At 36.1% G+C, this 22494-nt stretch overlaps 5 protein-coding genes and 1 pseudogene across 5 annotated transcripts; 3 read left to right on the plus strand and 3 right to left on the minus strand.

The window, feature by feature from the left end:
* The first annotated feature begins 347 nt into the window (after positions 1-347).
* Positions 348-3744, plus strand: LOC130733318 (calcium-dependent protein kinase 17-like). The gene is made up of 8 exons (XM_057585455.1): positions 348-1263; positions 1765-1908; positions 2061-2213; positions 2343-2458; positions 2558-2725; positions 2822-2949; positions 3052-3151; positions 3299-3744. The coding sequence occupies exons 1-8, from the start codon at positions 570-572 to the stop codon at positions 3392-3394; spliced, it is 1599 nt and encodes a 532-aa protein (XP_057441438.1). The 5' UTR covers positions 348-569; the 3' UTR covers positions 3395-3744.
* Positions 1724-5639, minus strand: LOC130733319 (splicing factor 3B subunit 6-like protein). Its single transcript, XM_057585456.1, has 2 exons — positions 5192-5639; positions 1724-2138 (listed from the first exon to the last, which is right to left on the minus strand). Exon 1 carries the CDS (start codon positions 5569-5571, stop codon positions 5194-5196), a length of 378 nt encoding a protein of 125 aa, XP_057441439.1. The 5' UTR covers positions 5572-5639; the 3' UTR covers positions 1724-2138; positions 5192-5193.
* A 2318-nt stretch (positions 5640-7957) lies between these two features.
* On the minus strand, positions 7958-10285 carry LOC130712771 (probable methylenetetrahydrofolate reductase (NADH); annotated as a pseudogene).
* Positions 10286-11113: 828 nt separating this feature from the next.
* LOC130733322 (uncharacterized) lies at positions 11114-12872 on the plus strand. The gene is made up of 3 exons (XM_057585458.1): positions 11114-11280; positions 12009-12302; positions 12516-12872. The coding sequence occupies exons 1-3, from the start codon at positions 11266-11268 to the stop codon at positions 12561-12563; spliced, it is 357 nt and encodes a 118-aa protein (XP_057441441.1). The 5' UTR covers positions 11114-11265; the 3' UTR covers positions 12564-12872.
* Positions 12646-18260, minus strand: LOC130733320 (dihydropyrimidinase-like). Its single transcript, XM_057585457.1, has 12 exons — positions 18084-18260; positions 17771-17990; positions 17071-17340; positions 16775-16986; positions 16315-16435; positions 15374-15461; positions 15184-15262; positions 14511-14598; positions 14371-14411; positions 14208-14260; positions 13889-14045; positions 12646-13133 (listed from the first exon to the last, which is right to left on the minus strand). The coding sequence occupies exons 1-12, from the start codon at positions 18198-18200 to the stop codon at positions 12942-12944; spliced, it is 1638 nt and encodes a 545-aa protein (XP_057441440.1). The 5' UTR covers positions 18201-18260; the 3' UTR covers positions 12646-12941.
* Positions 18261-18546: 286 nt separating this feature from the next.
* On the plus strand, positions 18547-19492 carry LOC130712909 (F-box protein At2g26850-like). The gene is made up of 3 exons (XM_057562741.1): positions 18547-18735; positions 18865-18880; positions 19278-19492. The coding sequence occupies exons 1-3, from the start codon at positions 18547-18549 to the stop codon at positions 19490-19492; spliced, it is 420 nt and encodes a 139-aa protein (XP_057418724.1).
* Positions 19493-22494: the final 3002 nt, after the last annotated feature.

Consider the following 22494-nt stretch of genomic DNA (forward strand, 5'->3'; position numbering starts at 1 on the left):
TGGACTCAAATATTTATTTAAAGACTATTGATTAACACAAGACACGTTTAGATTTGCACTCTTTTGCTACAAAAAGAAAACTATATGATGTTGTTAGTAACAACTAACAATTTAAGTTACATAACTCATTTGTAGAATGTTATAGCAAAGATCCTTTGACCTTTGTAACTGTCCAAAATCCATTTTTATTTTCCCTCCTCCGAAAATCCCTCCTCACCCTTGTCTCAACAAGCCACCCCCAAAAATTTCCATCATTCCTAAATTCTATCACTGGCAATCCCTACCTCTAAATTTCCTCCCTCATCATTCCAATCTGTAAATACTTAACTGTCCTTTTTAACACCCTTTAATTTCCTTAATACTTTTTTTTAGATATTTTTTTTGTTCCCCAATGCCTCTTTCTTCCCTGCATGGAACTTTTCTCTCCAAACACAAAAACAACACAATGCCCTGATATACTTTTCTCTCCACCACCCTTACCATTCCTATAATCCATCTCTCTCCATCTTCTCAGTTCCTTCCTTTTTCATAGTTTTTTCCTTTTTCTGCTTTGATTTCTCCCTTCCACCATGGGCAACTGTTGCTCAGGTGGTACCAATGACCCTGAGGAAAAGGGAGAAACCAATAACCAAAATAGCACCACCAACAACAATGCAAATGCAGGGGCAGGAACAGAGCACTCTGCCACCACCCCACCACCATCAACAAAACCATCTCCTCCTCCATCCTCCAAGAATTCCAAGCCTGCCGCGGTTGGCCCGGTTCTCGGAAGGCCAATGGAGGATGTGAGAGCAACCTACAGCATGGGGAAGGAGCTTGGAAGAGGGCAATTTGGTGTGACTCATTTGTGCACACACAAGGCCACAGGGAAGCAATTTGCCTGCAAAACAATAGCAAAAAGGAAGCTTGTGAACAAGGAGGACATAGAGGATGTGAGGAGGGAGGTGCAGATCATGCACCATCTCACAGGGCAGCCTAACATTGTGGAACTCATTGGTGCCTATGAGGACAAGCAATCTGTTCATCTGGTCATGGAGCTTTGTGCAGGGGGTGAGCTCTTTGATAGGATCATTGCCAAGGGCCATTACACTGAACGCGCCGCAGCTTCCTTGTTGAGAACCATTGTTCAGATTGTTCACACTTGTCATTCCATGGGGGTGATTCATAGGGATCTTAAGCCTGAGAATTTCCTCTTGTTGAACAAGGATGAGAATGCACCCCTCAAGGCCACAGATTTTGGCCTATCAGTGTTTTACAAGCAAGGTTTTCTAATTTTTATTATGTCCTTTCTCTTCTGTTTTCTCTCTATTAATTCACATCATAATTATAATCAGAATTCCATGGAAAACATTACATATTTACCATTTTAGAGTCATAGGCAATATGTGTTTAGCATGAAATCATTGACAGGTTAATTTGTTATTTTCTTTCTCCTTTTTCAATGAAATTCAGCATGTTTTCATACAAGATATCAAGGAGAAGCCATGAACATTTTCTTTGTTTTTTTAGAGTTTTACAATTGAGCAAGGGAAATGGATAAGATTGTGTCATGTATAGCGGTCATTTCTTGACACCGTAAAAAATCTTACACAAACATCCAATCATATGTTTCTTTTTTTGGCAGTTTCTTAATTTAATTAATTGATGTGACAAATAGTGAATCCTGATTGGATGATAGTATAAAAAAAATTACATCGTCGGTACATAATTATTGAACTCCAAATTGAAATGAAATTTTAACACGAAGATTAACCTTTTTTACAGGAGACGTGTTCAAAGATATTGTTGGCAGTGCATATTACATTGCCCCTGAGGTCTTGAAGAGGAAATATGGGCCAGAAGTAGACATATGGAGCATTGGTGTTATGTTATACATTCTTCTGTCTGGTGTTCCTCCATTTTGGGCAGGTTCATATTCATTCACTCAACTTCAAAGCTATTTCTAAATTATCTATCGTTTATAGAGCTTAAATAGAACAAGAAAAGGATTCCTCTAGAATCTAGTGTATCTGCATAATATCTGCATAACTTGAAACTGAAACCAAGGCTTGGTTTGACAGAATCTGAAAATGGAATATTCAATGCTATCCTTCGAGGCCACATTGACTTCACTAGCGATCCATGGCCCTCACTTTCACCTGCAGCAAAAGATCTTGTGAGGAAAATGTTGAACTCAGATCCCAAGCAGAGGCTAACAGCACATGAAGTTCTAAGTATATATATTCATTGACTTCCTTTCTATGAACAACTTAAGTTCAATTTCTTTTACATTAATTACAAATACAAATGAATCTTTTGAGTTCAATGGAATCATAACAAAGCATTTCTAATGAAAAACATAGATCATCCATGGATCAAGGAGGATGGAGAAGCACCAGATAAACCACTTGACAATGCAGTGCTGAATAGGCTCAAACAGTTCAAAGCAATGAACCAATTCAAGAAAGTTGCTCTAAGGGTAATGCTACTTTGACTTAATTTCTTTTGTTCATTTTGGATAAATCATTTAGTGAAATTGTATAAATTAAGCAGTATGTTTAAATTTACACATGGTTAGGTCATTGCTGGTTGCCTATCCGAGGAAGAAATTATGGGGTTGAAGCAGATGTTCAAGGGGATGGATGAGGACAACAGTGGAACCATCACAATAGAAGAGCTCAAGCAAGGACTTGCAAAACAAGGAACAAAACTGACAGAGCAAGAAGTTAAGCAATTAATGGAAGCTGTAAGTTTCTCTCTCCTTCATTTTTGCATGCTCAAAAGTATCTTCTCCACTACAAACTACTAAGATGGTTTTTCTTTATTCTTCTGCAAAATGCAGGCAGATGCTGATGGTAATGGAACCATAGATTACGACGAGTTCATCACAGCAACGATGCACATGAACCGGATGAACAAAGAAGAACATCTTTATACTGCTTTCCAATACTTCGATAAAGATAACAGCGGGTAAAGAAATAAAACAAAATCAACTAGATTGAACATATATTTGCCACTCCTGAAACTAATTGGTGTTGAAGGTTCTAATTTCACTGCTTTGCCATGAATCAGGTACATTACCATTGAAGAACTAGAGCAAGCTCTCCACGAGTTCAACATGCATGATGGCCGGGACATCAAGGAAATCATTTCAGAAGTTGATGCCGATAACGTAAGCCCTGAACTGAATAAATTACATTTACATGTATTGTTGAAGTTCTAACATGAAAAAAAATCTTACACATATGGTTAGTATACTGTACAGCAGATTTGAGTGTTGATTTTGAAAAATAATGAGGAAACTTGCATGTCTCTACAGGATGGCCGGATTAACTATGATGAGTTTGCTGCGATGATGAGTAAAGGAAACCCAGAAGCTTTTACTAAGAAGAGGCGTGATTCAACCTTGTATTAGAAGGGACCATGCAAAGATATTTTAAGAGGGATCATAGTCTCTCTTTCAGACGTGTGTTTTTAAACAGTGCAGATACTGATGAGTGAAAGATCAAGGATTGTCATGCATGATAGCTGCTTGGTTGGGAGGGGGAATATAGGTGAGAAATGGGTCAAGGTGGAAACAAACACAAGAGGGAAAAAAAAACTTAAAACTAACCTTCGAGAAATGTAAAGATATGCTACTAGGTATTTTGCTCGACAGGTTTTATTTTTTGCTTTTCCTTTTCTTTCCTGTGAAAGCTTGTAATAAGCCTTATATTGTAATTGCTGCTCACTTAGAAATCAAATCAAAAGAGTGTTATTTATGTACTATCTCTCTTGCAAACTAGGTTTAATAGTATGTGCACCATTAATATATTTGAATACACTTTAGATCACACCAGCAGGAAAAATAGAGTCATGTATGTCTTAGATGTTTGGCTAACAGTAAGCACTAAAACATTATATGAACTTTCTACTCTTAGATGACACTACTGAATTCAGTTTTGTATCAATATTTAATGTCAAGTAGTCACCTGTGACAATTTCTCAGGCTTACACATTCCAAAAGGAAGTACTAAAACTCTAAAAGGAAATTAACACTTACAACTACAATCGCGGTAGAATTCAATGCTTACACATTCCAAATTATCACAAGTTTGTAAAGTATGTTTGGGTCCTTCAAAAAAATAACCTATAATCTAAATGATGAGTCTCCTATGAAGCCGATAAACAGAAACAGATTTAGTCAATTCAATTCCATGAAATCCAGAAACTTCAAAATTGCTAGTATCGATTTTTGTCTCCCTATGCGATAGAAATACACATACAATACTCGTATGTATCTAAGAAGCATCCTCCATATTTTTTAAGAGAAAATACTTTACTGATGTTTGGGATCCAATTCAATACAGTAGGGATACATGCAACTCCAAAAACTTGCTTTAAAACTTTTTGTCAAATCTTGATTCTCATCATATTATGAGAGCAACGGGAGTACACACTCCTTCTTTTATTCTTTGAGGAGGTTTAATCCAAAAAAGTGTAGAGGCTTTGGTTTAATAGAGGATTGACAAATTAGTAGAGATGCACACAACCCAATTTCTTCAAATTGCGGAGTTTTACCTTGATGAACAAAACCTGAAACTAAATCATTGACCTAAGTTAAAGTATTTTGTAACAAAAAATCCTAAGGTGGATACACCCTCACTCTCTCACTTTACCGACACGCTCGCTCTAGAGAAGCTTTTTCCACTAGAACAAAACACTTGCTATTACTATTAGAAACTAATTTTTTACAGGACTAATGATACATATACAGATATGCATCTATGCTCTCTTTGGTTGTGCTCCAACGTAACTTCTTCGGCTATATTTGGATACTCGTTAGCACTCGTTAAGAGAACTCTTATGATAGACAACATACAGTTGGCAAACCATGACCATCACCTACTAATATAACTATCTACAAATCAGAAATTTCAACGTCTCTTCACAATTATCATGTGCCCTAAACCCTAACCCACAAACACATCAATTTCAATGTCTATCCAGCAACGCACGATATCGAATCTTCATAAATTCAATTCAATAGAACAACAGAAAATTGATAAAATCATCCATAATAATGATATTGCTTTGATCATTATAGTTTACACAGTTCAACATAAGCATAGTTCCACAATCAAATCAAACACAGATATAGATATACATAGCGATAACAAAACCCTAACACAACGATCCTATCGAATTCAGGAGGAAGAAGAGTGAGTCTTACATCTACTTGACGTCTTTGGTGGAAACGCCATACTTCTCCTGCATCCTCGCGATCTCATCCTCCTTCTTCTTCTGGTCAAACTTCTTGCTCATCTTCGCCTGCTGGTAATACAACACGATGAGGTAGCGGTTGGCGACGTTGAAGCCGGAGAGGTGATCGACGGCGGTTTTGGCGTCGTAGATGTCCTCATACACGACGAAGGCGGTGCCGCGCGTGTCCTTGGTGGTTCCGATTCGGATCTGGCGGATTGCGCCGTACTTGCCGAAGATATCGTACATCTCCTCGCTTGTGATGTTGAATGGGAGGTTTCGGACGTAGAGGACGCGGTTGACTTCCGGTGGCAACCGTGTGTTTCCCTTCCGGAGGCTGATTGTCGCCATCGCCGCCGCGGTTGTGTTTGGATTTGCGAACGCAGAAAGTTGAAGGAAAAGAGAAGAATTCTTATTCAATTGATAATTTTATGTTTATATAATACTTCTGTTGGGTTGGGCTTTCATGTTGGGCTCTTATCAATAAGTTTTTATCGCCTATCGTTATAACTTATAAGCGCTTAATTAAGTTGTTTTTTCAAACGCACTTTGATACACTGCTGAAATAAGCTATTTCAAATAAGATTGGCGGACTGCTCAACCGTGGCTATCACTCCAAAAACTCACTTTTTGTGATGAATTTTTAATGTAACAAAGTGAGAAGTTTTAAACTTTTTTTTTCTACTCTGTACTTTGTGGCGGTCTTTAGTGGTTTGGCTATGTTGAGTGGACTATGAATCGTTATTGTTTCAATTTCAACCATAATTGATCATGTAGCTATTTACCGGTCACCAATATGAGGAGTATTGGTAATACTTATTTTAACATTCTTTTCTCAAAACTCTCATTTACAAGTTGAAAATTATGAGATTCCAATATATCAAAACTGAGACACATATTTTCAGTAACAATACATGAATTTCAACGAATAAATGAAAATTGTTATTAAAAAATTTGATAGCATTCTTGTCTACAAAGAAAAGAAAGAGGAGGGAGCCCAACTTTGGTTGAAGCTTTCATGTGGCAATGTCTCTCTTCTAAATGCTATAAATTAGTTAGGGGTGGCAATGCGGACAATTCTTCCCGCTTTCAACCCGTCTAAAGTAGGTCAAGTCAAGTTAGCCCGCTAGAGAATATGAGTTGAAAATGTCAATCAACTTGCACCATTGAGTGCTGGATTGACGAGTTTGTCAGTTGGTTCATGAGTAAAAAAATATTAAAAATATGATGTCAAGACATTAAGGAAATAAATTTTTAAAGGTTGGCGAATCAACTCATGAGTTTGCTTGATAAAACTCATCCAAAATGCTTAAAAACATATTTTTTTTAGGTTGGTTTGCAGGTACTCGCGGAATAGGCACACCCTTTATAACACCTTTCAGATGTTGATAGTGTTATTTACCAGCTAATTCATTAGTTAAGCAAATGTATTTCAGCAATAGAGTTATTTGCCAACTTTTTTTTTGATAAGCCGGTTATTTACCAACTAACTCACTAATTAAGCAAACCTATCCATTGAAATCCTAGTCTTAGTTAGTGTCAAAATGAGCATTAGTGGACATACTCACTCAATTATACATAGCTAATGCTCTTTTCCTATCATAAGACAATCTTTCCTGGTGGTGAATGATGCATTGGTGGTTTCCTACTTTCCTTCTTAAATTTAACATACCAACTTTTAAATTAACCCCTCAAGAGTTAAGATCATCACATAGCAACAGATACTTAGAGAGAAAAACATAACACCATCTAAGGCATACATACCAAAGACATGAGAATTTTCATATATAAACTAAGTCAACACCAATTCATATCAACTTTTCAATAATGTTTACGAATTAATAAAAACCTTAAAAATCATTATATATTATGACCATTAGAACATTAAGCATAAATAGAAACACCAACTAATGAAAGAAAGTCAAATGCATTGATGAAAGAGTGTGTATTGAACAAACAAAAGAAGAAAGGATTACATCCAAAACTAAAAGTCCTATTTAAAGAAAATCAGTTTTCTGCGACGTCAACGTTGCTGCGTTTTCATCTCTCAACGCCGGAGTGTTGGCCGGTGCTGCTGCGTTCTCATCTCTCAACGCTGCAGTTTTCCAATACTTCAGCAGCCACCTCAGAAACTTGTGGACAATTTGCTCTATGATAGTTGGATAAAAAAGTGAGATATTGTTCAAACAAATATTCTTTGGAATAAGAGAAAGGAATATAATTGAGGGAATCATGTCCATACACCTCTGTTCAAAATGGGAGAGCTGAGAGGAAGCATAGACATATTGTAGAACTTGGTTTGACACTCTTAGCACAAGCCAAAATGCCTTTATATTATTGGTGGGAAGCCTTTGCTACTGCTGTATTTCTCATTAACAGGCTGCCAAGTCAAATTCTACAAAATCAATCACCATATGACTTGTTGTTTCATAAAACACCAGATTATAAGGCTATGAAGACTTTCGGTTGTGCTTGCTATCCATGCTTAAAGCCTTACAATCAACATAAATTGCAGTTTCACAGCTCATATATAGTTGTTGCTTATGTACCAACTGCAGATCAAACTGCAGATTGTCTCACCAAAGCTTTAACTCACACGGTTCAGCCAATTAAGAGACAAGCTAGGAGTAGTGCTGCCACCCCTTAGCTTGAGAGGGGCAGTCAAGGAAGTTGGAGTAGCAGCCCGAGATACTCGCGAATCAAAAAGTATCTCGGGCTGTTACTCCAACTTCCTTGACTAGACATGGCAATTGCAAAGTTGTACCAAAAGATTGGATGACATCTTCCCTAACACGGAGGATATTTGCAGGGAGTCTCCAAGGTTCTGCATGCAATAACATTGTATCAACTTTAAGAAACAAAGTTTTTGGAATATTTGGCTAATCACAATATAAATATCACAAGCTAGAACATCACATGAAATAGGAGACAACCATTAGTATTGTCAATGCTGATTTCTCCTTATTTAGCGTATAGAAATGCAATGTCTTAATTCCATGAGCTAAAATTTTTCTGCACATTTCAGTTCCCAGGTGAATTCCATAAGTCTTAACAGCTTCTTCATTGTCTTTGATAGCCTCTAAAGCTGCCATAATGTCAGCAGGTATCTACATTACTTCATTAACAAAAGAAACATTATATTAGAATCCATGATACTTGACTAACATAACAAATTGGTAAAGAAGTAAAACATATAATAGAGATATGTAGTGTGAAAATTTTCATTGACAAATTTATCTCTAATTTCAAGTAGGGTGTTCATCGGTTCAGATCGATCTGATGAACCTAACTAACTGCAAGTAAAATTTTACATTGCACTTTCTGAAATTTGATTACTTTTAATGTTCAACTTTCAAAAGGGCAAAACCAAGTTTTTCTTCCAGATTACATGTAGACATGGATATCAATACCAAACATTGAGAACATTTAATACCAGAAGTCCTATACAAGTTTTTCTTACCTTTGTTTTACAACGACTAGTCATGCGTTTAAAGCCCTTGTAATCATTAATGGGCAAAATGCCAGGCACAATAGGACAAGTTATTCCAATTTAGCGACAGTCATTCACAAATTTGAGGAATATATCCGTATCATAAAATAACTGAGTGACAATCAGATCTGCTCTGGCATCGACCTATAAAAAGAACACATACTTAGACAAGGAAGTGATGAGAAGCCTCGCATTGACTAAATATATAGCCGAATAAGTGTTTAGTGACGGTACCTTGCTCTTCAGGTAAGTAAGATCATTTTGATAACTTTCTGGTGTAGCCACCCCATCACTTCCTATAACATCCGGATGTGCCTCTGAAGAGAAAAAACAATAGGTAATAAAGGGCAATTGGTTTTGGACAGAGGAGTAGCAACAAAAATGATAGGATTAGGAAGTGATAACAAAGTTGAAAGCAATGATAGAAAAATCATGAACCTGGATAACCAGCAACTGTAATGCCAAAGTAGTCACCATATTTGCCTCTGATATGTTTCACCTACAAAAACATCAGCATTCATAAAGTCAAGACTCAAGACCATAGCAACTTTAAAAACGAGTCCAAAATAAATGTGAAGCCAAAATCACGGAACAGTTGCTTCTGTCCACTATGATTTTGCTTTAATGTGTTTTTTCATGGTATATCCAAACATGCATTTAGGTGCTATACCAGGTATCGTGCAGAGGCAAAGCCACCTTCGATCGGGACAAATTTTTCGTCGCCTTTTGGGGGGTCGCCACGGAGGGCTAGCACATTTTGGAGGTCATTGGACTTGATGGTGAGGAGAGCATTGTCAATCTTGTCAATAGGCATGTTGATGCAGGTGAGGTGCATCATGGTTTCCACACATGCCAAGTTCTGCATCCTTTTGGCAATTTCCAATGTTAAATCAGCCTTTGAGCCTCCAGCACCCCAAGTGATAGCACAAAACGAAGGATTGTGGGCCACCATACCCTTCATCATCTCAAATACATCATCCACCCTTTGTTCCTTCTTAGGGGGAAGAACTCAAATAAGAACACCACTCCATTTGGATCAGCAGCTGCAGCTGCTTGTAATTTATCTATCACCTTCATTTTGCTTTAATCCTCCTGAGGCCACCCACCAACCAATACAGCAATGGATCCAACAATTAACTACTCAATTCATGTGACCAAGAAAAAAATGCTCTCTATGTTTTAATGTGTGGAAACAAAACAGTCATCGGTGAGTCCCTATGACTTAGTGCGTTGACCTGAGGGATTAGTCTCACGACCGTGGAGATATCGGGGTCAAAACCAAAAAAAATGTGTGCTTAGAATGATGTACAAGAGTTACCAGAAATAGAGGGAACCCCACCACCAACAAGTTCTACTTACCTCTTGGGATATTGAAGCAGAATGATAGTAGTCGTTAGTGAAGGTGTGAGGAGAGGAAGAAACTTGATGCAAAAGAAAAGAGACTCCATTGCAGGTGATAGAGTTAGTTATTATGAGGGAGATTCTGTTATCTTGGTGAAGATTGCATGCTAGATATAAGGATAAATTGTTATCTTGGGAATATTTGAATCAATTTATCTCCATGTCGCACCTCAACCAAATTCAACTGCAGGAGTATCAGTCCAGTATCATCTAATCTTAACAAAATTCAAGTGCCTATTTAAAATTTCTAAATGTTTATCTTTTTTTAAAATAAAATAAAAATTATTTTTTAATTGAAAACAAACGGTAGCTTATTAGGATTTTAATCACCATCCCCGTCCCCGATGGATAACTCAAATGTAAGAACAATGGGACATATGGATTGGGTGGGGGAGGTAAATGGATCAATTACAATTTATTTTTCGGATGTTAAAAAAAATTAATCACCACTTAGGGAAACTAACGAGTGTGACTAAAATTGGTGATGTGGATTTTACTTTAAAGGTGACAAAATATAAAGAAAAAGATTTAGAAGGATCAGAGGTATTATACATAACTAGGAGTCCTAATTATAGGAAACATGATTAAAAAAAGAACAATTCTCATGAATGAAAAAAATACTCCGTATACCTTTTTTTTAGGCAAATGTTAAGTTGTTAGTAATGCTAGTAAATTAGTCCGTTTTCAGGGTTCGAACCCTAGACTATTCACCTTTCATATGACTCATTTCTTATGTCTCATAACTCTTGCAATTTGAGTTAACCATCGGGGATAAGACTCTGCATACCTAATGTTGCCGTTGCCTAAAAGATATTTAGGTAAAGGAATAACAATTATATATGTTTTAATTTGCCCAAGCTCATAATAGAAGGAAAGTAGTAGGTGGACAACCACATTTTTTTGTCCTACTTTTACTCTTTTCAAGATTTCTTATCTACAATTCCGTTAATTACGTTAATCTTTCCTTGAAGCTAGGATTTTTAAATACTCAGCAAAACAAAATATAGCCAGTTTTATCCTGGTTTCCCCAAGATAAAAATACCCCATGACTAGAACATCCAAACACCCTTCAATTGGGCATAAATCTTGAAAAGGTAGCAGGAATAAGCACCTTGATTTGTATATTCCCAGGTCCCTCACCTCTCCATTCAGCCATGGAACAGGTGCAGGTAAGCTTTTAAAAGATATAGGGAAAATGAACTTCTTGACCTTCCAAACTATGAAAAACTATGTCTTTTGCAATAATTAGAAATATAATATAAAATATTTCTTTTGTATTCATCTAACAGCTTAAGCTTTTGGAATAGTTGCTTCATGATAATAATAGTCTTAAACCATGGTAGGATTCAGGAAAGAAGAATAAGGAAAAGGACATTTTTTATGCTATATGGTTATAAGTTGTAGTTCTATTTGTTACAAAGCTCCTTTTTTATTTCTTGTTTATGTAGACATTTCAGAGTTTTCTAGTAATTGTTCAATTTTGGTACATTGGGGTGTTTCTAATTTACTGGATTCTGCATGATTGCTGTATAAAATACATTTTGAATTTCTTAAACTTATCCTTATGAAACAAATTCCAGACTCACTCCCTTTGCACACAAGAAAAATTGGAAGCTTTTGAAATCATGAAATGGTTAATGTGCATAGATCATTGGAGGTGTTAACCAACACAAGTTCAGGAAGAAATTTCCAATTCTTCCACCAAACAAACTGTCTTTTCTATGTAAAAATAATGAATGCATGTTTAGTATTACAATTTGTACAACATCCAAAATACGTTTACTCAAAAGTTGAGACGTGTAGCTAGCTTATAATGAGAATTGATTTTAAAATATTTCACCATGAAATAAGATATGCTATCAAGTGCCAACTAACATTATTATCCTATTATATGCAGAAAAAGCATGGTGTAACAACTGTGCCTCAGTTTGGAGGGTGGGACCAAAGTGCTCCAGGAGCTACAGACTATTCAATGGTGTTCACACAGGCTCGAGCAAAGAAAAAGCAACAGAAGATTGATCTCACTGATATCAAGCGCCACAGCCTTGGGAATGAACGGGAGTTCATCAATGCCAATCGTGGTCATCATCATGCTCATCAAGGTCTTGGACATGCTCATCATGGTCATGGTCATGCTTATCATGGCCACGGACATGGACATGGACATGCTCATGAAGAACCTATAGTCATGGTGAGACCATAGTTCTTAGTTCTTATTCCTATGTACAAGTGCTGTTTTTTAGTTTATGCTTGTATACCTGAGCTACACCCATTTGGTGTTTCTATTAACTTGAAACATCCACATTCACACAAAGAGAGGGGCATGAAAGAAAAATGGCAATACTGTGGATTGTGGATTCAGTGAATACAATTACTAACTCATTTGTTGACTATTATTATGCAGGGGAAAAAGAGGATCCTTACCTACATAAATTGTTGCATTAGGCCTTGAAAAGATTAGAACCATACTGCCATAGACATTCCATTTTCAAGTCATGGACATGCTACTTGTAGAATATTATGTAGATGATACATTCAACAGGAACCTGACCAGCAGCTTTCATAATCTGAATGCATTATTGTATTGTACAGCATCTTATTATAGCCATGGTCTCTTTTTCTCCAATTGTTGTAGACAGTACACAGTCTAGCAATGTACTTTACATCAGTGGAAAAGGAAACATGAAATATATCTATTATAATATATACATACAATGCTTACCAGCATATGAATATACATTTTTTTTATTTAAATAGACAACTGGTCTTTATTGTTTTTTTTTTCTTAGTAATATGTTGAAATTTTCCTAATAAAAGATACAGGAAACTTTTAAATGGTGGATTTGGCTCGCTTTACTGGGGCTTGAAGGGAATTCAGATAACTGGCATCTTTCTTGTCCAGTCCATCAAATAGATAATTAAAAGGAGGCGTTTTTATGTATTTTCCAGTACCAGGAGCAACCTTCAGTTCATTGTTTTCCCAAACAATTCTTCCTCCTGCTATAGTCACTTCAACTTTGCCCTGAAATAAGATAATTATAGTTTGAATCGTGATATCACACGACAAGGCTTCAATTATTGAACAAAATACAACAAGCATGTGTTGAATGGAGCCATAAGACACAAAAAAAGGTAAAAGAACAAAGCATGAACAAATCAGTCAATGGGCCGTGAGAGACTCTGCCCAGACACACACACACACACTTAGTGATATGCTTTAGCAAACAAAGCCTAGATTAGCCCAGTCAATGCTATTTGCAGTGCAGTGCCCAAGTGCAATTCAAGATGCAGTGTGACTTGTTAAGAATAACTTGTTATTTCCCAATGATAGCCAATAGAAAATGTCCGCAATATAAAATTATTAACAAAGAATCTGCTTAAATCTGGAATTAATTTTAGCAGTCAAATGTTAAGCCATTAACAATTGTGTTTTACGATATGCAAAACCAGTGTGCACTACCTAATTCAGAACTCAACACAGCCAGATCAACAACATGCCTTTAATTGAATAGGACTGTATACAAATTCTTACTTTACAATAAAGTAATATACCATTTGTACCTGACTACCTGAAATAGCACAAGATTAATTTAAAAAAAAAATTTCCTTAAGTCAAGTCATCATACCAGAAGCCCAGAGAGAACTTAAGAGAAATGGGTGAAAACCCCATAGTAGGTCAAGACATGGAGATCTGTTTCGTGCTCACTGCTCATTTTGTCACTAAGCAGTTAATTAACTTCCATCCCTAAATGGACCATATTATAGCTAAATCAGTACCTTTCCCCTTCTTCCCTCATAGACGTTTGTGTCCAGCCTGGAGTGGTGTGACTTCACAGTTATCTCAAAGCTTGAATTTGGATTGAGGATGATAATGTCTGCATCAGATCCTGGAAGAATAGCTCCTTTCTTTGGATATATATTGAAGACTTTAGCACTGAAATGAATGCATAAACAAAAGCAAAAAAAAGTCATTCACAATTTTTGGCATCTTTGTCAAATAGACTTTTCAAATAATAATAATAAATAATACTATGAACTCCTTTTTATTATCATAAGAACTGGATGGCAATTTTACTTTGATTAACAGAAAATATACCATTCGGTGCTGGTCACCCGGACATAGTCAGTGACAGATATCTGGCCAGAATCCTGAGATGTATAACCATAAACTCTAGTTAGAAGGTTATCATCTTCCTCTCCTCCATTTCACCCCAATCTATCAAGAGAGCAAAGGAGAAGCTGGAAATTTATTATCTTACCACCATGATATCCCATACTATATGCATCCTTTCTTCAATGCCTACAGATTTTGGATTGCATTGCATATTAGTAAGGAAACATTTTAAAACCAACCACAATGTATTTAGGCCACAAATATCCAGGATCATTATGTGATTACCATTGACACCATTAGGAATTTTCCGGAAGTCATCAATTCCAAAAGCTTTCTGGGTGGAATTAAAGGCACAATGATCAGTTCCTACCAGCTGCAAATTTGTAAAAGGTACCCTTTAGTCAAATAAACGATCCTAGTAAAGAGAATAAAATTGGGCTCAAGGCAATGGTAATTCTTAGAACTTGGGCTCAACCTAACTCAACCCCAAAAGCTAGCTTGTAAGGTAAGGATTTTGCCAAAGCCTTTAATAAGGAGTTAAAGATTACTTTGGTCATATCTCTAGTCAACGTGGGATTTTAATACACCCCTCGTGCACAAAATTGAACATCTGGAGCGTGAAGTTTATAGAACTAACAGCTGCATGCAACAAAGGCATCCCAGGGTGGCCGAATTTAGAATCCAATATCAGATCTAGGACATGCTCGGATATCATCTTAGAATCAGGCCAAGTCTAAATCCCAAAAGCTAGCTTGTAAGGTGAGAATTGTCAAAGCCTTTTATAAGAACTATGTTGGACATGTCTCTAGTCAATGTGAGGTATTAACAATAATATAGAGATTATAAATAGAAACAAGTGTTAGGATGCATGCCAGGGCAAAGGCCTAACTACTTCCACAAACTCGAGCCCTTATCTTTAAATGATTAGTGAACTTAAGACTAACTCATAATGTGAAACCTGCAAAACTCCTGTTGATAGGGCTGCTTGAAGGGCCTTATCATGTCCTCGTTTTCTAATAGGGGGACTCATGACATACCTGAAACATAAGATGGAATATGGTTTATATTCTTAAAACTGAATACAACAGACAAAAAACAACACAACACCAACAACGACAGAAAACAATGAAACAAGTGAAGGCCCTTGCCTTGCTGCAGTCTCAAAGTCAGGATGCCAAAGCCAAGATTCATCAAGGGCTAACCCAGAGGCAACAGGCTCTCCAATTACCCGTTGTCCTGCAGTATGAAAGCAAACAGGTGACCTTACTAAAACAAAATTATTAGGGAACAAAAACAATTAAAATGTCAGAGGAAACATATAAACTAATCCTCTGTTTTGAAGTTTCAAAAGCAGGGAAGCTCGTAAAAACTAAGCTATCAATAAAACTTAAAATGTCACACTTGAAACACATCAATTATATGTAAACAATAAGGACATCAATCCAATTCACTTGTACTGTGTTTAGTTCATAGAATGAATATGAACAAATTTATGAGCTTGAAAGTGAGGATGAAGCATGATTTATAAATTTAATCCATCTTTATGGCAAGAAGGAATTAATTTTCCACCAACAAAGATACTTTAATTCATCATGGACACGTGAAAAAAAAAAAGTAAAACAGGGCATTGGTCATAGAATAAGACAAGTATGACTATCATACAAGTCTGTAAAATATAATTAAAGTGTCATAAACCAACTATTATAACAACTTAAGCTTTTTGGTGAAGAAGACACATTACACATGAATGATTTATATTATATTTGTAACATGCCCCCTCACGCAAGATCTCATTGGGCTTGAAGCGTGGACAAAGCACAAATCCACCTACCTTGTACTAAATTTCAACTTTTCATAAGACTAATGAGGGGCAACAATGATTGTACTTCAGAGTCATGCATTTATACCATATAAACCAACTGTCTCAAAAGTTTAAGCTGTTGAGTTGGGTGAAAACATGTGAATGGTTTTATACTACATTTATACACATATACTAAAGAGTTGTCCACTTATATCATTTGCAAGAGTCACCTCCCCGCTAACATTAATGAAAATAAAGAATAACACTACAAGAATTCAAGTTAAGAACCTGATTTGCGGGCCTTTGCAATTTCTTCCATTGCATCAATGCTCATTACATGAACCACATACAAAGGAGTGTTTACAAAATCTGCTAAGCGAATAGCACGGGCAGTTGCCTCTCCTTCCAACTACACAGGAACCCAAGTCCAATAGGTAAATGTTCTATAAATCACACAGACAGAAATTTAGACCTCACAGTAATCAAACCATCACATATTAACCAAATGTGGTTTATCAAAACAGATGTAAACTGAACACGACAAATGTCAACCAAGTCTGGTTACAAGTGTGTGAAATTTGACACTAGCAGCTAAAAGCAGTTTTATTTGACTTGAGTAACAAGTGAAAATTGTGTATGCTATGGCTTCTTATGACAATGGAGAAGATGGAATGAAAGCAGCCATGATCAATATTTCAATTCCATTATTCAGTGAATTCTTTATGGAAGAACAAATTTGAGAATTTACCACTGCAGGCCTTGAAAGAGCATGCCCCTCAGGACCTGTTATTCCAAGCTCAATCATTCTATTTTGACCTTCATACACAGCATCTCCATTTTCTGCATGGACCATGGCTAAGGCGCCAAGGGACTTGCATTTTTTAAATGCTTCCAGAAGAAGCTCATCATTGATCATGAGAGCTCCTTTGTATGCCATGAAAAACTTAAAGGAGTTGATACCTGCAATTACAAAACACAAATGGTTATTGCTGCATAATCAACCCATTTCCCAATTCAAAACGCAACAAGGGAATAGATTACAACCTTTCTCCTTGACCATGATTTCCATTTCTCTCGAAACAGTTTCATCCCACTTGGTGACAGCCATATGGAACCCATAATCCATGCAAGCCTTCTTCGCCTTCTTTTCATACGCTTCAAACCCAGCCGTTAAACTCCCATTAAGCGGTATAACGAAGTCAATGTGCATAGTTGTCCCGCCAGCTAATGCTGCAGCTTGACCACTGAAGAAGTCATCTACTGTCACAGTATTCATAAACTCAAACTCCAGGTGGGTATGAGGATCAATGCCCCCTGTAAGTCAAGAAAAACAATCCTGATTTTTAAGAACCTAGACAACATAGACACCTTATACAAACCCAATTTTTCATTCTATCTATTTCTTCGTGTCAGATCACATGTATCACTTATCTCTCTTCTCTTCCTTTCACTCAATTACATTTGGGGTGTCTACACAGTACACCCACTGTAAGTCGAGAAAAACAATCCCGATTTTCAAACACACAAATAGTACAAACACCTCCGCTCCGCCTCACTTATACCCCATTTTTCTCTTTATCCCTTTCTTCCGATCACATCATATCATATATCACATCAATCATCTATCTGGGTGTCAGACACTCATTTCCCAGAGAAAAAAATATGCATTTTCAGAGTATGCCAATTGCCAAACAAATTATGATGACCATGATTGTGATAACCATAAAAGATTGGGCTAACTAACCGGGCATGATGAACTTCCCGGTGGCATCGATCACTTTGATTTCATCTCCAACGTTGATGGTTGGATTAACAGCAACGATGATGCCATCTTCGATGTAAACATCAGCAACGTGTTGGTGATGAGCATTGACGACGGTGCCACCCTTGATCAGCAACTTGGATGATGATGGGGTTCCAGTTCCGCATGAAGATTCAGTGTGTCCAATTCCAGCTTCACAGAACTGAAAGAAAAATGGGGAAATTGAGAAATTGAAAACCTAGAATGAAGTCAACGATTGAGGTGAAGTGAAAGTCAACTCTGATGATGTAGGTACCTGGTTGTTGTTTGGTTGTGAGAGTGAAGAGGGAGTGATGATAAGGAAGCAGAAGAGAAGAAGAGAGAAGAAGAGATACGAAGTGAACACCATTGCTTCACTGCAATTCAGCTGCATCAGGTTGCTATCTGTGGTGAATCATCAACCTCATCAACCTTAAAAAGTTTGATGAGGTTGATGATTCCATGGGTGTCAGTAGCAGTGGTTAAATATTATTGTTTTAGACCCTAAGGTCAAAAAAATTAATTCTTATTAGACCCATATTTAGAGAGACATTTTACATTTAGTACACACGAGAGTCGGATAAGACTGTCTCAGTGAAGATATTGGTGGTTAAAACGAAAAATTGTGATAATGGTGATGATGTCAAATTAAAATTAAGAAATACTTAATTCCTACATGAATGTCTCTTTTAAAGAAGACTCACACTTCAAAGGTGGAGAACGTTTAGGACGCTCAAGAGATGTTAGTGTTGGCCTTGCCAGATTTGGTGTTGGAAAGCATACTTGAGAGAGGCTCCCTCCATCTTCACTTTGTCAAATGTCATTCCATGAAGGAGAAATGGGGTAGAGTTGTTGGTTCAGTTGCTTATAGGGAGTGGAAATGGCATGTTGCTTCCAAAAGAAATGTTGGCAGTGTTTTTTTAGACATGGCAAGAAAAGGAGCTTGATGAGGCTCGTGCCGCTTCGTTGGCCTTTTTCATGGATGAGAATGAAGGTGGAAACAAGTTACAGCAGCAAGCAGAGGAGTTATGTGCATCCTGATTGATTCATGACTTTAGTATCTTGCTCTTGAGAGTGTATATGCCCTATTATTTCTCAGAATCAATTTTGACATTCAGAAGGTTATCATGGAAACTTCTTCTTGAAATTGAGTTTGGCTTTGGAATCAATTCTAAAAGTAAATAGATGTGTTTTCTCACAAGTTACATTTTTGGTGCATAATGGCCATGTTGGATTTATGTTATCATGCTATGAGGTTGTGATTAGCTATGATCTAAGCACTAACACCTTGAATGCCCAGTAATTGGACATGATTCTTGGTGATCTTGCACTTTTATATAATCATGTTCCCATTTAGCACAAAAGCAAAAATTCTACCAGAACTTTTTGAGGAGTTTCCATTAAGAAAATAAAGGACTTAAAAAAGGAAGGAGTAATTGAGGCCTAATTATTGATTACATGTCTATTATAGGTAATAGGCATCCACCACATGGAAGAAGGGTAACTACAATAGAGCATGGTGTCCCATGGGAAAGGCTAAAGGCACCACCTATTGATACTCCTCCACATGATCTTCATATCTTTGATTGTGTAGGTGATTTGCTTCCGGGTGATCACATAGAGATTAAGTGGAGGAGAAACAAATATCTTCCTTATGGTTGGTTCCTTTATTCATTATGTTCTTAAAAGTTAAAATATACCACAACTAGTTTGCATTTTGAATTCATTCGAAGTCTTATGTTCAATTTAAGACAAAGAAATAATATGCTTAAACAAAATTAGAATTTCAAAGTTTATTTCCATCAAGTTTTCATCTAATACCAATTTGAAAGTTCTTCTTCTCTTTCAAAAAAAAATTGGAAAGTATTTTCATTTATAATAAAATATGAATTAATTTAAAGGTTGTTGTATCATGTATGACAAGCACTTAAATTAACAATCAGACAGTTGGCCTTGGAAACCAACTGCAAAAGTAACTAACTAGCTCAAGTAAAATCAAAAGAAACTATAAGAAGATTATCCGGTTCATGCTGTAACTATAACTAGATAAAGTAACATCAAAAGTAACAATAACAAGATTATCAAGCTCCTGCTGTAACAGGATCAAGCTAACAAAATCAACAACAACAAGATCAAGTAAAAAAAAAATTATCATGTCAGATGTAAAATCTATGCAGTTTAATACCTAATTAGAAGTTTAATACCCCATCTCTAAAAGATATGCATAGTTGCATAATAAATTAATGGTTTTGCTAGGCCACCGTGGGCCAAATTAGTTGAATTGATTTTGCTTCGTTGATACCAACGGTTGAAATGAAGGAGTGGTTAAGGGTAACAGAAGTTTAGAGTAACATGAAACTGCAACAGCACCCTGCCTACTCTTCCCCACCAGCCACATCTCCATTTCAACACCTCATCCTCCTCGTCACAAAGAGCAATGCCGCGCCACATAAAAAAATCCTTCTTGATAAGGTCAACATGCAGCGGAGTGAAATACCAGGAAATTGATGTATTTATCATTTATCACACCCTAATGGATAAGATCCTAATGGATAAGATATAAATCTTATTCATGAGAGTGTGATAAATAATAAATACATCCTTTTTAGCCTGGGGTGATGTGACCGTTGCCATAAACCACACTTTTGATCTCAAGGTTCCATCTCCCTGAGCACATTGCTCCTTCCCTTACAGTAGCTAGCAGCGCGGAGATCCTCTGAATATTGAAGTTTAGGGTGTAGTCAAATAACTCCCCTGCTATTCCAGCAGGTTCAACAAAGTGTGCGTTCCCTTGGAATTCCTGAACTAGTTCAGGATAGATAGCAAGTGAGGGCAGATATCCCATGGAGCCCGGTCATCTATAGCTGCACAACACGATCAAGAAAAGTAAATAAACTCGACAAAATTAATGTTGCTAATAAAAGAAGGAAGAAGTAGTTTTTTCATTCACGCACACAACCTACATCTATCTATATACTATAGAAAAGAAGAACTCTGTGAGACCCACTTAGATGAGTTGGCACTCCCAGGTTCACTCTTATCCACCCTCCCTCATTAGCTGACAAGTGTCAAGCTCTAAATCATTCTGACAAATTTATGGTGAGACAATTTCTCCTTAATTTTGGTTTTGTGGCCAATAATTGACAATCTATTGAATAATCATAAAAAATCTCATTAATTGTTGATTAATTTTTTTTAACTGTCCATTTATGCTGAATCAAAAGTCATCACCCATCATTAACTACTTATGGAATAGTCAAAATATTATTAATTGTTGTTTAATTTTTTTAAACTCTCCATTAATGCTGTAACAAAAGTCATCACTCATTATTGACTACCTATGGAATAATCATTTAAAATCACATTAATAGATGTTTAATATTCTTATTCATACATAAGGCTTAAAAACAAAAACTTTCTCACTTTTGTTATACGTATTTTTCTTTTTTTTATGTGATTAAAACTGATTTTGCTAACCTTTCAAAAAGTACGTTTTTGACATCAAGATTCAAATTTTAAAATTTTGACAACCTATAAATTCAAATTTTGAATATTCTTTTTGGAACAATATTCTCCTTCCTTTTTTCACATGCAAACAACATAAACCCTAATTGTTTTCATCTATATAAACTCTCTTATGTAATTATTCTCCTCTATCATTCCATTATTTAACCATCATCTAAGAGTTTTGAAATAACTATTGTTGTGATGACTGGGAAATTGAGAAGCAAATGTTGAAAAAGCAAAAAAAGTTCAGGTATTGCTTCTGATTCAACCAGTTTCTTGCCATATCATAAAGGTATAGTTACATTTCTATGAACATTATGAAATGATCTGCAACGTGTGTGATTTATTGAAATGATTTTGATTGGAGTGATACTTTTTTACTTTTTCTTCTGTAATTTCATAGGCCTCATCACCATGGGACTTTTATTGCGAATTGGAATTGGGGATGGTGAGCTTATATGGAAGATTCTTCAAGAGTGAATACAACATGTGAGGTTTTTTTCCCTCTTCCTACTTTTTGTTAGATTTCGCTGAATTTTTTTGTTTGTTTTTCCAGAGTGGCTTGGTTGAGTTTTGTTCTACAATTAAAAACCAAAGAAGAGATACGAGGAAGGAGAGGTAAGCCTTATGAATTTTTTGATTCACATTTATTTTGAGCAAAGCATATTGAAACATATAACTCAGGAAAACATATACATCTTTATATTTTAGGCATGAATCTTCATCTACTGTCTACTGACCTTGCTGCTTGATTTAATGTTTAGCATGTTACAATTTGGTTATACTCTTTTTCTTTTGGTGTTCACAGATTTTGGTTGATGATGACAGTGTTGAACAGTTGCGGCTTACATAATTAGTATTAAGTGATGTAAGTTAAAATAAAATTAAATACTATTATATATGCACATGCTATCACTATAGATAGTTATGTATTGTGAATTTCAATTTTACTCTTATTTCAGGATAGTTCAGATTCGTTCATGACAACTACTTCTAGATTAAAGGCTGATGCATCTTCTTCCAACTTAGCAAAGATTGTCGTTTTATGTTGTACTTTATTTATTTATTTATTTATTTGTGCACTTTGAGTTATTTACTGTTTTGCGTTTAGATTATGGTGTGAATATTATATTTTTTAGGTCATATAGAATTTTTTAGGTCATAATATTATATTTAAGTTA

The sequence above is a fragment of the Lotus japonicus genome, chromosome 1 (assembly GCF_012489685.1).
Source record: "Lotus japonicus ecotype B-129 chromosome 1, LjGifu_v1.2".
NCBI classification, from domain to species: domain Eukaryota; kingdom Viridiplantae; phylum Streptophyta; class Magnoliopsida; order Fabales; family Fabaceae; genus Lotus; species Lotus japonicus.